At 36.9% G+C, this 14586-nt stretch overlaps 1 protein-coding gene across 1 annotated transcript in view; it reads right to left on the reverse strand.

Moving 5' to 3' along the window:
* The window catches only part of LOC149532637 (uncharacterized), a 68403-nt gene that overhangs the window by 42755 nt on the left and 11062 nt on the right, over window positions 1-14586 (reverse strand). The window contains exons 2-3 of the mRNA XM_089805045.1: window positions 5433-5524; window positions 2308-2458 (exon numbers count right to left, since the gene is read on the reverse strand). Of these exons, the coding sequence (XP_089661171.1) occupies window positions 2308-2458; window positions 5433-5524 (243 nt within the window). The remainder of the gene's footprint in view (window positions 1-2307; window positions 2459-5432; window positions 5525-14586) is intronic.

Consider the following 14586-nt stretch of genomic DNA (forward strand, 5'->3'; position numbering starts at 1 on the left):
TCATACTGCAGTACATAATCGATCATTTGTAGTTAAAGCCTTTTGGAGTTGGGCATTCCGTGCATTATCAAATGCTGCTCATTCTGTGCAGGCCGACCAACAATCAGGTCATGTTGTTACCTCTGTTTCCATGTGAATGTATTTTGCAAATAAATCATGAGACATGGCAAAAACCATTTGAAGATCTCATAATGCCATTGTATTGATTATTAATGAATCGGCGTATGCAATCAATTTGGTTCTATAGGCTATCCAAATATGAAAGCCCCAAATTGCTCCTAAAAATCCCTCACAAACTAGGGCCTGATCAATGTCTTCCTTCCAAACTCAACTGCAACCAAACAAAAGTTGATTCACCATTAAAATGACATGATTTAACTATTTCAATCAAAAAAACATACCCTTCTTCCAGCCAATCTCTTACTGCAATACACTGGCATCCAATTTCTAATGGTGTCAGTGCTGTTATCACAGTGATCACCTTCAATGTTCATTCCTTCTGCATATTAGGATTCAGTCTTTTATAGTACATGTTAAACCTAGATCATTCCATGAGAATCAGACATAAGACATTCATGGAATGATCAAATTCCATGTAGGTTATTTAAACTGTTAGTGGAAAATGCAAAACCGTTCTAACCAGTTAACGACAAACTGGAAAAATATGCAATGATGGTTGTCTTACTTGTGCATGAGGTTACAGGGGTACGCTATCTTCCTCTTGTTATCATCCAAACGAATAACTTGAATAGAAAGCCTAATTAATCATGCAAATGCACAAAAACTGTTGCAGAAATAATGTCTTTAATTTCAAGTTTTGTCACAGCCTGTACAAAAGATTTCCTTAACTTCCACACACCTTTTCTCAGACCTTTGGCAGGCTTTAATGGGTACATTAGAACTTTTTCTACCAAATACTGGTCGGTCTTCCATGATTATACTCCTTAACAACACCGAATTCTACTTTCCCTCCTAAATATACTAGCCATTAGTTTGTTGAAAATTTGAATTTTAAACTTTAATTTAATTGGTCTTTTATAGCTTCTAACTTACCAAACTTAGAGATTTGATCCTCCTTGGCTTTATTTAACATAACAAAGACCCCACTTACCTATTTTAACCCTTTGTACCTTACTAACTCCTTATTACATTCATTTTGGTCCTAGGGTCCTTATCAAGACCCATAGGACATTTGCCCCTTACATCTTTTACATCATTATAATATGCCATTATTGGCTTCAAAATGTGCCAATGGACTCCTTGTGATGTCTTGCTATCCCCTTTGACCCTCCTGAGCATTAATGTGTCCATGTGCTTGCTTAGGTGCTCCTGCAACACTACTTCAGTTAATTATTTACAAAATTACAATGTACACATGTTTATGTGTGTTTGACAGACTTAAGATGGTTTGAAAACTTCCAGCTAAGTTTACGTTGTTGACTTTGGCACCTCATCAAGATTCGAGTATGAAATTCAAAGCGTGATACTGATTATACTTAGCCACCATCAACGTGAAACTGTGTTAGGAAGTACTACAGAAATCTAGATCCTTTGCTTGCAGTTTACTAATACAGCTCTCTTGAGGTTTTCAAGGGACCTTACTTTGTTCTTTGATTGTTTACTCTATCATTGGGATCAAGGTCATAAGTATTTTCCCTTGTTGGCACAAGACAATAGAAAAATCACTACCCCATACCTACACAAAGGCAAAGACTGACAACTTTATTCTACACAATTTAGCACCTAGTTTTAAGTTCATGTTAAAAAAATGTTAAATAGAGCATGGAGCTAATTCATTTCTACATCCATACCCAAACCATCAACTTGGGATAATTTATTGTCACCTACTTATACACAGGAAAATACTTACTACTCCATTCTACATAATTTTGGAGCTAGTTAAAGTTCATCTTCAATGAATTTTAAATAGAATATGGAGCTAATGGTAACTAAAGGTTATTTAGAATAAAATTCTCTTGATGAAAATTTTAGAAATAAGCATGCAAAGCTTATCAAGACTTTGTCAAATACTCTAACCTAATTTGCAATAACTTCAAAAGAAATTGTTAAAATCTTTCCAAAAGATTAAAGAATAATTAGCACCATACAAATTGTAGAGTAAATCATTCTCGTTCCCAAAGTAAATTTGATCAGTGAACTCAAATATGCTTTCCAAGGGATCTTATATTGTTCTAACCAATAGCTAAGCATAGTGTGAAATGGGAGAAAGTTGACGAAGAACTAAAATTTACAAGAACATAATTGAGTTAATGATAAATTCGAAAATGTGGAACAAAGGTGTTGTACCATTTGCATTGTCAATAGGTTCTACAAGCTCTAGAAGCTCATAAAGAGCTCGAGAACGATCGTCTACTGAAAGTGAAGAATTATTGAGGTCTGCAATTGCTATTTTCATTAGATCGGCATCAGATGGCATCCGCAAATCCTCCAGTAGTTCCTGCATTGCATGTATGGTAGTAAATGAACTTGTCCAATTCAAGTATTTAAAAGAATGCATGTCAACAGAATCTAATGTTAATCTGCATTTTCAAAAAAGACATCTTATAGGTAATACTCAAGAGTTTAACATCCACACCTAAAAGATACCACCTTGTATGTTGTGACTTGTAACATCTAACAATATATACCCAAAGTTGTTTTACTTTTTAGAGACGATAAATTGAAGTCTTGAAGTGTTTCACAGTCACCTACAAAGTTTCATCTGTCTGAGTATCTCAATAAATATTAAATTATAATCAATTATTCTTTTAAAAGTCAACAAGTAATCAATATTTCAATAAAATTGTAAAAGGTAATATGCTTCAAGAATTTCTCACGGTGATGTCGTCAGGAGCTTCTAGCAAGAATGCAAAGGTGTTTGTTATTTTTCTTCACACTTCATCAAAATAAGTCACCATGTACCCTTCACTGTTGATCCAGGGATAGAGAAGTGATTAGAATTAAATGTAGAAGCAGAAGCCTATTTTGCTCTGTCATGTAAATGTTTCTTTTAGTTTTAGATGATCAAATTTTGCAGATAAAAGGTGCATTAAGAAAACCTTCAACTAAATAAATATCAAATGTAGAGAGAAAAGGTGTTTCAAGCTATCCCCCTCTAATGAATTGTCGTATTGTTGGGTGGGTATTTTGAAACCAACAGTTTGTATAACTTTTGTCGCAAAACAAGAGTACCAACCACAGCGTGTGAGACAAAGTCTCTCCTACCTTAAAGGGAAGGTTCCCCCTTGTCACTATTACTTGGATCAACTCAAGGTAAGCAAGAAGCTTAGAGATACTGAAAGGGATCTTACTTATATTCTTTCCTCTTTTCTTAGGAAAGAATCCACTTACTCATGAATCTCATTACTTTGTCTTAAATTTTTATAAATTCCTCATGTATCATTGTATCGTTATCTGAGAGAAATTAGAGCACATACTTCATGCACTCAATAAATCACGACATTTGCGATCTCAAAAAGTGCAAGGAACTTAATGTACATGCATACAACTTGAACTTCCCTTTACACAAACAACATGGCTACAAAGACGGGTTTTTGAAGCTAAAGTATTGACTTGGATGACTCCACCTCTCAACAAATTGCATTTAAGGAGTCATATAGAAAACACACTTTTACTGCAAAAGGTTGTGGTTCTTCAAATGTTCATACATCACCAAATATTGATATTGATGATGATGATGATGATTTTCATAACTAGCATTTCAAGTTCTATTATGTATAGTATACAGCACACCTCGTGCCCCCAATCCCCTGCCACATCCTGAAATTGAGGCCCTTTGTCCCCCTACCCTGGAAACTCATCTTGCATCCCAACATCATTTTGTCTTCAGGTGTGTGATGGCAGTTTCTTGAATGGCTTCATTCACATATGTTCCATGCACTCCTTAATTCTTGGCATTTTCTTTGGGAGAAAATACATTTATTCCTTCATACTATCCTTGGTCCAACGGCTTCAAAAGCTCCTCTACGTATGTATGTTACGGCTGGTAGTATTTGTACCATCTTTCAGCATTTATGAATTGGACAGAGATTTGTGTGTGTGCATTGAAAATGGAGAACAGGTTGTATGCTGAATCAGATTATCGCGTCCTTTCCAAGCAAAAAGTTATTGGGGAAAGTGGATGAAGACATATGTTGGAATTCTCAGCTTGCAGTTTTCTATGCATTATCGGAGAGTAATATCTGTTAGATGGGCTAAATCTAGCAAAGATGCAGCTATTCTGGTTATCGTAGGTCCTTGCTGAACTAAAGTGTGGACTTAATGAATTCGATTTTAATCTGCAGATACAGTATTGCCTTGTATTAAAGGGGAATCCGTTTTTTCCTGCAAATTTAAGGATAAGGATGATTGTGCAAAGAAGGGTCATTACCTTGGCTGAGTCGTGTACATGCATTGGTGTCAGATTCTTTTTTTATATAGTGGTTGAGTTTGATGCCGTTGTTCTACAAAAAGAAAAGGACAGAACGGATGCATTGTTTGGAGCGGCAGCATGATAATTTCTTTCGCTGTGACTGGGCGGTATGATTTTTATTGAAGTTGGTGCATTATTAATTAATGCGCAGTGATACTTACTATTGCCATGACTCTGCAGAGTTATAAAGGGACGATAATATTTTTTAAAAATATGTGATTGCATCGAGGATGTGATTCTGTTGTGAAGGTATTTTATTGAGTAAAACAGCATATATCTTATGAGTAAATATGATTTTTGGTACTGCATATGTGACAGAGCTGTGATTATGAGTGTTAGTGAAGAAGTCGAAGATCGTTTGACTGTTCTATTACTGCTGATTGGAAGACGTGTTGTTTGAAGTGCTCCATATGTTCTGAAAGGGGGTTAGAGAGTATTACTTTTGAGTTGGTGGTCAAACTGAGGTTGGTGCCTCAGCTTATCCGAGTCACGCCCAATTTTGAATGAAAGTTATTATCATGCCACAGTTTTTATTCAAAAGGGTTTTCCACGATAAATTTGGTGTTTGTGTACCAACCCCTTGCTTTCCCTCCCCGACCCGCTTCCCCTCCCCTTCAGTATTTTCTGTGTGTCTTCACAGATGAACCCAACTACAAAATAAGTGTTCTATATCCACAAACTGAATCTGCAAACATGTACTAGGATCCGAAGCATATTCGGCAACATAGTCAAATACCAATAAAACCAAAAGGCATTAACCAAATCTTAGTTTTATTAGATTAACCTGATTTCAATGGATATAATCAACAGATTTTGGGAAGGAAATAAACTTTAACCTAGCTTTAAGTTCAAAGTAGATTCAATTTAATAGTAAAATAACATGATATGCTGAAGAAATGGATAAATAGGGGTTTATGAACTGTGTTTTCAGAATGGACAAAAATACTAGCCTGCTATAAAGTTAATTCCACTTAAAGTATCTAACATAGCAGGAACGTACCTTAATTTCAATTCTTCGCTTCTCAAGTTCTTCTGGAGCCAGTCTTTGGGTTTCCTCTGCCACTCCTCGTAATTTTTCAGGGTCTGAATGACCTGGATAAGGGAAAAAGTACTCAGATATACAATCAAAGTGATTTCCAACAATGCTTATGACTTGAATGATAAATCTTATCTACTAAAAAACACAAGAAATAAAATTATTCTTTTGTTTTTCAAGATAGGGTTTGAACACTGATTGTTATCATAAAGTTACCGGTTTAGCAGTATGGTCATCAAAAACGTTAACATGCTAAAGACACTTCAATATTATTTTGTATTGCAAAATTGAAAAACAAAATAATGGATTGCTATCTCACTTTTTGCAGAATGGAAAAAAAATTGCCAGAATAGATCTCAGACAGAAAATAATTCAAAGGTTAAGAAGGCTTGCTTCAGAATATCATCTAAAATCCTGGAAAAAGCAATTATTGATAATTTGGAGATATTTTCCACAGCAAGTCAGATTGTGATACTGCTATCAGGATTTAACTGAATAGTTTTTGAGTCAAACTCATTAACAACTATTGGATTCCTGGATTTTAATTTGAGTTGCAGCAATCCAATAATAAACTAAATTACCAGATTTGAGTCTTATCGGGTTGGTCAACTGGAACTAGCATGGATTCTTTGAATACTTGTGGAGGATAGAAAACTTTATCTTGAGTTAAAATACGCACAGTTAGGCATTTCTCTGATTGAGTGCAAGGAAAATCAACTAAGGAAAAAATTATTTGTGGGGTTGAAATGTGTATATACATTTGAACTTGGAAGACCTGTGATGAGTGTTTAGAACCGATAATACATTTTGGGAAGCAATAGATCGCTAGTTGTGACTCTGTCAAAGCGTTGTTACCGAGCAGACTTTCAACCCAACTCTTAAGCTATAACAAGCTTGTCTTTGACGACTATGAATAACTTCAACAACTAATGAAGCTAAGGAGTGCTATCATTCTGAAAGCAGCACAGACTAGATTGGAGATTCCGGTGGAGTGCTTGATAGTTGTTACATTTCCAGTCACTCTTTCACAACTCTAGTAACACATTGGACGGCTTATTATTTTGTCTGGACAGTTATTTATTAGAGAATGCACTTTGGTTTGTCGGGATTTAGTTTCTTGTTGAGCACTGAAAAAATATTAAGCATCAAGTATTGGGGTCAATAATTGGTTTTCTGCAGATAGCATATAGCAAATAGAATTAATATTCTAAAGAGATATTCATGAGTATGGAACTCCAGCGTGTATTGGAGCCTTTATGATTTGAAGGTAGTAAATAGGGGTGTGTTAATTTTCAAATGTTTGGGTCATCAGTGAAAGTATGTAGTATTGCACAGGAAATAAGAAAGATTACAGTCTGACAGATCAACTTGATTGGTGAAGTTGCAGAAACTTTTGCATGCTCTGCAAAGCATTTCTTGGGCCATAACCAATTAAAAGCTAAAGATTTTCATTGTTAGCAGACAATGACAAGCTACTAACAGTTTGTTGCAATCCTTGAGAGGGGTGTGAAGTTTACTCCTTGAGTTTGGTTTATATTCCAGGGAAGCAATTGATAATTTGCACTGGGAATCAGGGGGCTATAAGATAGATGAACGTTGTTGTGGCCAACTTGCATAGTCAAGCAATAACAGTATACTTTTGGCTTCCATTTTTTAAGACTGCTGTGTGCATCAAGCATACAGTGATTGGGTATGTGTGTGTGGTATCATTTGAGTTTGTTTGTCACCAACTGGCTGTTGAGAACTAGAGAATGATTTCACAGTAGAGCTTCCAGTGGTAACAACATAAGAAGAGGACAACTAATTTTCTATTCTGAAACAAGTTCAAGCTGAAACCATTTAGCAATAGTGTGCTATCTGTTTGATTAATTTCTGACTCCATACATTTGTGGTTTATTGTTAAGCAGTGTTAGCACAGAATAATCAATGGAACAAGGGCAAACTTTAGTGGCATCAGATTAGCAATATTTTTTTATATGGCATTAAAAAACAAGTTGGCCAAAGTACTTTATGAAACAGGTACCAAGTTGGGGTCGGAATCACAAACAGGGGAACATACTCTTATCACTTTGATTAAATTGGAAGGATGTTCAAGCATGGTCGAGCAATCACCCTCTGATTTATTACAAAATGCCCTTATTCTTATAGTAACTGCCTTGAAACCCCACAAGTGGCTGAAGCACTCAGAAAATGAGATAAGGTTGTTGACTACTTCTTGTTTGATGGAGGTTATAAGAATTTTAGCACCTCAAGAACCTCACGAAGAAAACATAATCAAGGAGGTAATTCAGCTAATCATTGATAGTTTTCATAATCATGGGGACATTAGAAGTCGACATTTTTCAAGGGTTGTCATCCTAAAAGCATTTGCAGATATCAAATTGTGTAATCGTATTCTTGACATGGGATTGATTGGCTTAATAGTATAATACACACCATGTTTCAATATTTTTTGGACAAGATCCCTTCGTGTGACCTTCTGTCTTACATTTCGTGCACCATAGGTCATTTCCCTTCATTTCTTTCTGCATGTTCTTAAATTCTTTCATCGTTCGGATCATATCCTTTTGGAGCACTCAGACCTTCTTGCTGCCCTTTTAGTCATCGCTGCTCTCTTCTTTTGAAGACGCGGCGTCATCTGAATTGGATGAGCTACTCTTCTTCTTCTTTTTTGTTTTTTGCTCACATTCTAAGTTCATCGCCCGATTGTATGCTTCAATGTATGACGATGGCGGCACAATCTCCATTTTCTTCCGTAACTTTGGCCGTAGTCCTTCAATGAACCATCTCTTTTGTAGCCCATTCGCCGGCTTACTTTCCATCTTGTTTATTAAGTCTTTTAATTTTCTGGCATATACTCGAACTGTTTCATTTTTTCCTTGCTTCATATTGTATATCTCTGCTACGATCTCATTGTCGTCGCGCAGCAATTGAAATTCGATGATAAACTCATTTTTAAGGTTGTCCCAATTGGTTAATTTTTGGGGATCCGTATCGGCGAACCAATCAATTGCTACTCCCCTTAGGGTTGCCAGAAATTGTCATACCCATTCATTTGTATCTGTTATGCTATTCGCCCTCCAAATTGTTTCGCATGTCTTACAGTGTCTAATTGGATCGATCGTTCCATCACCATCAAACTTTGGCAACTTCTCCTTTGGTCCTGCCATTATTACTTGATTTTGTGTATGGGCGTTGTTCGGCATTGTTTTGCACTCCGACCTTGACACTTTGTATTCTGACACCAACACTCTGCTCTCCTGTACCAACGCTTTGCATTCTAGCACCAACGCTTTGCACTCCAACACCAACGCTTTGTATTCCGACACCAACACTCTGCTCTCTGGTAATAACGCTTTGTATCCCGACACCACTGCTTTGTATTCTGGCACCAACGCTCTTCACTCCAACATCGACGTTGTTTCGGGCAGTCGTCTTATTCCCAACAGCTGCGTTGTTCGGTGAAGAAGGGTCTTCGTTAAGTAAACTTGTCTGTTCCGGAAGTGTATCGCGGACGAAGAGTTCACTCCACACTCATGCTCCCTCGGCACTCCGAGCCATGCGAGTTAATTCCCTTCCGTCTGGATTCTCTTCCCTCGGCAAATACAAGTTCAAAAATTCCTCCCTTGCTTCTTCCACCAATTCCACCCGCTGTCAAGTTTCCTCCAACAATTCCTCGGTGCTTTGCTATCTGTCGGCAATCCGCTGAAACCTCTATCTGCGCTCGGCCTATTGTGCCAAAATTAAATTTTCTTGCGTAGTGCGTATTCCATCTTTTCTCTTTATCTTATTTTGATCCTTGTTAAGCTGATTTGGCATTAGTCTTCATTCCTCCTTCGTTCCAAGTTCATCGGGCAACAACGCCAAATGTTTACCGAATGGGGTAAATAGATTAATGAACACAGACAATAGATAAGAACAGCAGTACTCCTTTTATTATTCGCATATGCCAAAGACATTACATTATGCTTATCATGATGATTACAATGATCCCGGAGGGTGCATTTATACTTTCCTAAGAACCTTCCCAAAGGGGCGTCGGCTACATAACAAGAACCTTCCCGAAGGGGCCATCAGCTACACAATATTTACCAACGACATACATCCCATCGGCTACAATATTTATCAACAATAGAAGTGAGCCATTTTTCTAACATTTTGGATTTGCAACATCTTCATAATTGGTAGTGATTCTCCAAGGAAAAATTAGAGTAAAACTGGCGGAAAAATAAAATTTGGGCATGTTATGGGTGACAAAAATATTAGTTTGTTTCCCATATTTTAGCTTAATTTTGTTTCAAATTTGTAGGAGGAAGTGAGTGTTGATCTTGTGTTTAAGGAAAATCCATTTCATTTTGACATTACTAACATGAAAACTCTCAAATTTCTTCATACTTATCAGTTTTACAAAGCTTAATACATTTTCTATCCTTTGATTTTGCAAGGCCAATTTCTAAGAAGAAGAGGCTTGGAAGGCAAGAGGAGAACAAGAGGATTCGAGAAAGATCAAATTCAACCTCATGAATCCAAAGGAGAAGGATCATTCCAAATCAAATTGTCTTCCAACTACATGTAAGAGAACCAAAAGAAAGATCAAATTTCAAATTCGAAAATGAGAATTGAAAGGTTCAAGTATGCCAATTCAATTGAGGCCATGAGTAAATTCAATAAGATGGAAGCAATTTGAAAACATGAACCATCTCGATCATCCTCAAGGAGATGAATAGTTTTGGAAAGAGTTGATCAAAGTTAGAAAGGTTGGGCATCAACAGATCTTTCCTTCATGAAGAATTACTCTCTAACAATCGAACAAGAAATATTTACAGTTCTAACAAACTCATTCCACAAGTCAAGATTCATAGCACATGTTCTTAAATCGATCTATAAGATAAGGGTGATGAGGTGGCACCTAGCTATCTACTCCAACCAGAAAATTCAATATTCAAGCAAAAGCAATCACATCATGCTAAGTGTTCAGTCTTCTCATTGGTTGAAAAGAGCTTTATAGTTTTCTTATTGGCCCACGATGTGGTTCCCACCACATGTAATTGGTTGTAAATTTGGCAACCCTAGTTCAGGCTTGTGGGGATGAATCTTGGCCCTTCATTGTATTTGGGCATCTATAAAGGCCAAGGCCTTCTCGCTTGTAAGGGGTTAGAAAGCTAGATAGTGTTGTGAGGTTTTCACACCATTACCCCAAAATTTTTGGGGACCCACTTTTTCGGTCGCCTTGGCAATAATTTTTGAAGTTGTCCAAAAATTTCCGATCTTGGAAAATTTTACTTCTTGGACGCCTTCAGGCCCAAAGGGAGAAAGGTTTAGGTTTATTTTTCACCTAGTTTTAAGCTTGATTTTCTAGAACAACTAATTTTATCCTTAGGCCAAACAAATTTCAAAAAACAACACTTGGCAAGATAAAATTGTGAATTTTGTACTTAGACAATTTTTTTTTTAAATTTGGATATAATTGTAAAAACTTGAGCAATTTTCAAAAAATGAAATTGTTGTTAGATTCAGGTTTTTTTGGAAAATCTTGAATTCTTTCAGTGAAAAAAAATAATTTTGTGATGGTGAAATCAAATTGGAAAATCGATTTTAGATTCTAAAGAAATGATTTATTTCTGTTAAAAAAAAATTTAAATTGCATGGCAAAATCGATTTTGGATTTAAATTGCAAAAATTGGCATTAAATGGGTCAAATTTGCCTTGAAGATTTTAAAATATTTAAAGAAATTGCTAAATTAAAATTTTAAAAAATCAATTTTGGCTTGCCAAATCCAATTTTAAATGATATTTTAATTACTAAAACGTCATTAAATGAAAATGTTTAACATCTCCAAGGCTTTATTAATTTTATTTTTGCAATTTTGGTCTAACTAGCAATTTAAAAATGCAAATTTCATTGTGGAAAAATTATTTTTTGGCTTAACATTTAATCTAGGCCAGAATTGTGCATTAATTAATCTTTTTTTTCCTCTCCTAGGTGCAAGTCGACCAGCTACAGAAGGCATGTGGATTGGGTATAAGATAGATCTCCTTCCCCTTACCTCCTCCTCTTCCATGTTTCGCGATTTGTTTCAAGGAGCAGCTCTTCTTCCTTGGACACTTTTTTGGCAAAGGGCAGATTTCCATGTTTGGAGATTTCTTCTAAATGGATTGGGTATAAGATAGATCTCCTTCCCCTTACCTCCTCCTCTTCCATGTTTCGCGATTTGTTTCAAGGAGCAGCTCTTCTTCCTTGGACACTTTTTTGGCAAAGGGCAGATTTCCATGTTTGGAGATTTCTTCTAAATGGATTGGGTATAAGATAGATCTCCTTCCCCTTACCTCCTCCTCTTCCATGTTTCGCGATTTGTTTCAAGGAGCAGCTCTTCTTCCTTGGACACTTTTTTGGCAAAGGGCAGATTTCCATGTTTGGAGATTTCTTCTAAAGGGAGCAGCACTTCTTCCTGGGTGATTTTCTAAGGCAGCATTGGGCTTGGCGATTTCCTTCCATGCTTGGGACAGACTTCACTTGCCTTGGAAGATTTTGTTTGACAAAGAGCAGATTTGCGTGTGTTTAAGTTATTGCTAGGGCAGCCTTCTTCCAAACTTGGCGATTTTTATTTGCAAAGGAGAATTTTTCCATGCTTGGCGAATTGTTTCTAGGGCAGATTTGTATGCTTTAAGAGGATTTCAGGGTCTTGGCAAATTGTTGCAAGGGCAGAATTTTTTTCATTCTTGGCAATTTTGAGGGCAGATCTGCACTTCATGCTAGATCCGATTTTTCTTGCCCTAGATGATTCTTGGTTAAGGTCTGATTTCTTCTAGAGGCTGCAATTTTCTTCTAGAGATTGGATGATTTTTGTTGGTGAAGAAAACAAGTGATAAAGTCTGATTTTTGTGGCACATGCATGGGCAATTTCAAGTGGACAAAATTCTGATTTCTTCAGCTAGGGCATCAATATTGGCAAGGGGCTTGCACTTTCTAAAGTCTGATCCGAAATTCAAAAGAGGATACGGCCATTGGTAAAGGTAAGTTTAATTCATTTAGAGTTGAAAGTGGTCCTTAAGCGGATTTAACTCCTTGTTCTTGTCAATTTTTGTTTCTCTTGGTTCTTCTTGCATTCATCATCCACCACTTCATCATCCCATCCTAGGTTGAAGATTGGAGATTTATAAGTGTAAAATCCATGATAGGACATTTGAAGAGGCAGAAATAAGCTAGACCACCCTAGATTGAAGTTGAGAGATACAAGTGTAGTCCATCTTGAGGTAATGAAGAGGCAGAAATAAGTGGTAGTCCCATCCCTAGGTTGAAGATTGGAGATTGATAAGTGTAGTGATAGGATTTGGCGAGGCAGAAATAAGTTAGAATCCATCGATAGAAAGAAGGTTGGAGATCAATAAGGGTAGTCCATATCACCTAGAATGAAGGGGCAAAAATAAATGTTTAGGATGGTAGATGTTAGTGCAAGCAAGAACCCTAAGGGAACGAACACTTAAAAAAACAAAGAGGATATGATGCCCAAAACAACTTTCTTCTCGAAAATGAGGCGAATAACCGATACCAATGTTGGTACAATAAATATGATACAAGTAAAGGACAAAATAAAGGAAGGACAACCCCCCATGGGAAAAAAGATTTACAGAAGTGGAATTGTACACGCAACAGCTTTTCCTCTTACCTTGCCTTGTCCAGAATTGGTTATGAAGTGCGCATCCAAGTTTGATCTGATCAATAAATCCATCATTTTTTATGAAGGGAAGAGGGTGTTGGCCAACATTGGCAGACAGGCAATCGAAGACGCATTTAACATTCCCCAGTACAAAAGCATAACAGTAGTGATGATGGACCACGCAACCAAGTCATTTCAAGATAACTAGGAAGCTTATTTCATGCATCTAAAACAAGATTGGCTACACGAGGGAAAGAAAGGGGTAACCAGATCATTGAGGCTCATAGTGGCAAATTTCAAATCAGAATATGGCGATCTCATTATGCTCCTTAGGCGGATCATGGGCCCAGCTCAAGGTATACAATTCGAAAACTAGATGTACTTCTTCGTTGATGAAATTGAAAAAGGAAAAAGAAGATTTAATTGGGCTAGGATCATAAGTGAGAATCTAGAGTTGCAACTTAAAACCATACAAAACCAAAAGCAATTCTACATGGGATCCTATCTGTTTTACCTAATTGCTAGATTGTATAAAATCTCGGACTTAAGGCCTTAGGAGAAACTGGCAGTGGGTCGGGGCAATATTTGGTGCATGAATGCTATCCACAGCTTCATTTGCACAACAACAAAGATTACAAAATATTTTGTGACGTCTTTTCCATGAAGACAGTAAGGGTATTACAAGGGACACCTACTAAGAGACTTTCATCGAAAGCAAAAGCAAAGATTAAGAAATATGGGAGTTGGTTAATCCAGTTTCCGCAATTCACATACATTAGAGTAGCAAGAAGCACAGTTTGTCCCAAGAGGCTTCCAAGATGCCCACCCGACAAGGTAGTTTTGATGGAATTGGCTAGGCAACTTGAGCATTTTGACAGAATAATGAGACTCAAAGGTAAGATAGGGATTACCTTCTCATTCGGAATTGGCAATGATAGTTGCCCCAATCGTTTTGCCTTTGCAACTACAGAGAAGGAATTGGAATGGTATCATCTATAATGGTACAGAGCAAGGCAAGGATTTGATCCTAATGGTCTTATCAAGGTATCTCACGGAAATGCATTTAAACATGTTCCCACTATAGAAGACTTTTGGGCCAATGCAAAGGATGACTTTCATCTGAGAAAGCTAGCTTTCTCAAGATTGTCAGTGAACATGATGAGAGATATCAGATGGCAAGGCCTTGATATTCCTGATCAACTGGAGGATGATGGAAATGTGCTGAGAGAAGATTATGTTATAGTAGAGGGAACAGAGTTGAATCTAGTAGATTGGATGATCATCAGGATCCTTCCTTGGAAGCAATCACAAGGACAGTAGATTTGCATATCAAGTTGTGGTATAGTGGAAAGTTAAGGAAACTACAAAGTCAAAAGATACACCTTACTTATGAGAAGATGAAGCCAAAAGAAGGTCCAGCGAAATCAATCGGACAGAAGGGTGAAGGAAGTAGCCGAAAA

The sequence above is a fragment of the Cupressus sempervirens genome, chromosome 10 (assembly GCF_028749045.1).
Source record: "Cupressus sempervirens isolate cs-2001-9-10 chromosome 10, ASM2874904v1, whole genome shotgun sequence".
NCBI lineage: Eukaryota > Viridiplantae > Streptophyta > Pinopsida > Cupressales > Cupressaceae > Cupressus > Cupressus sempervirens.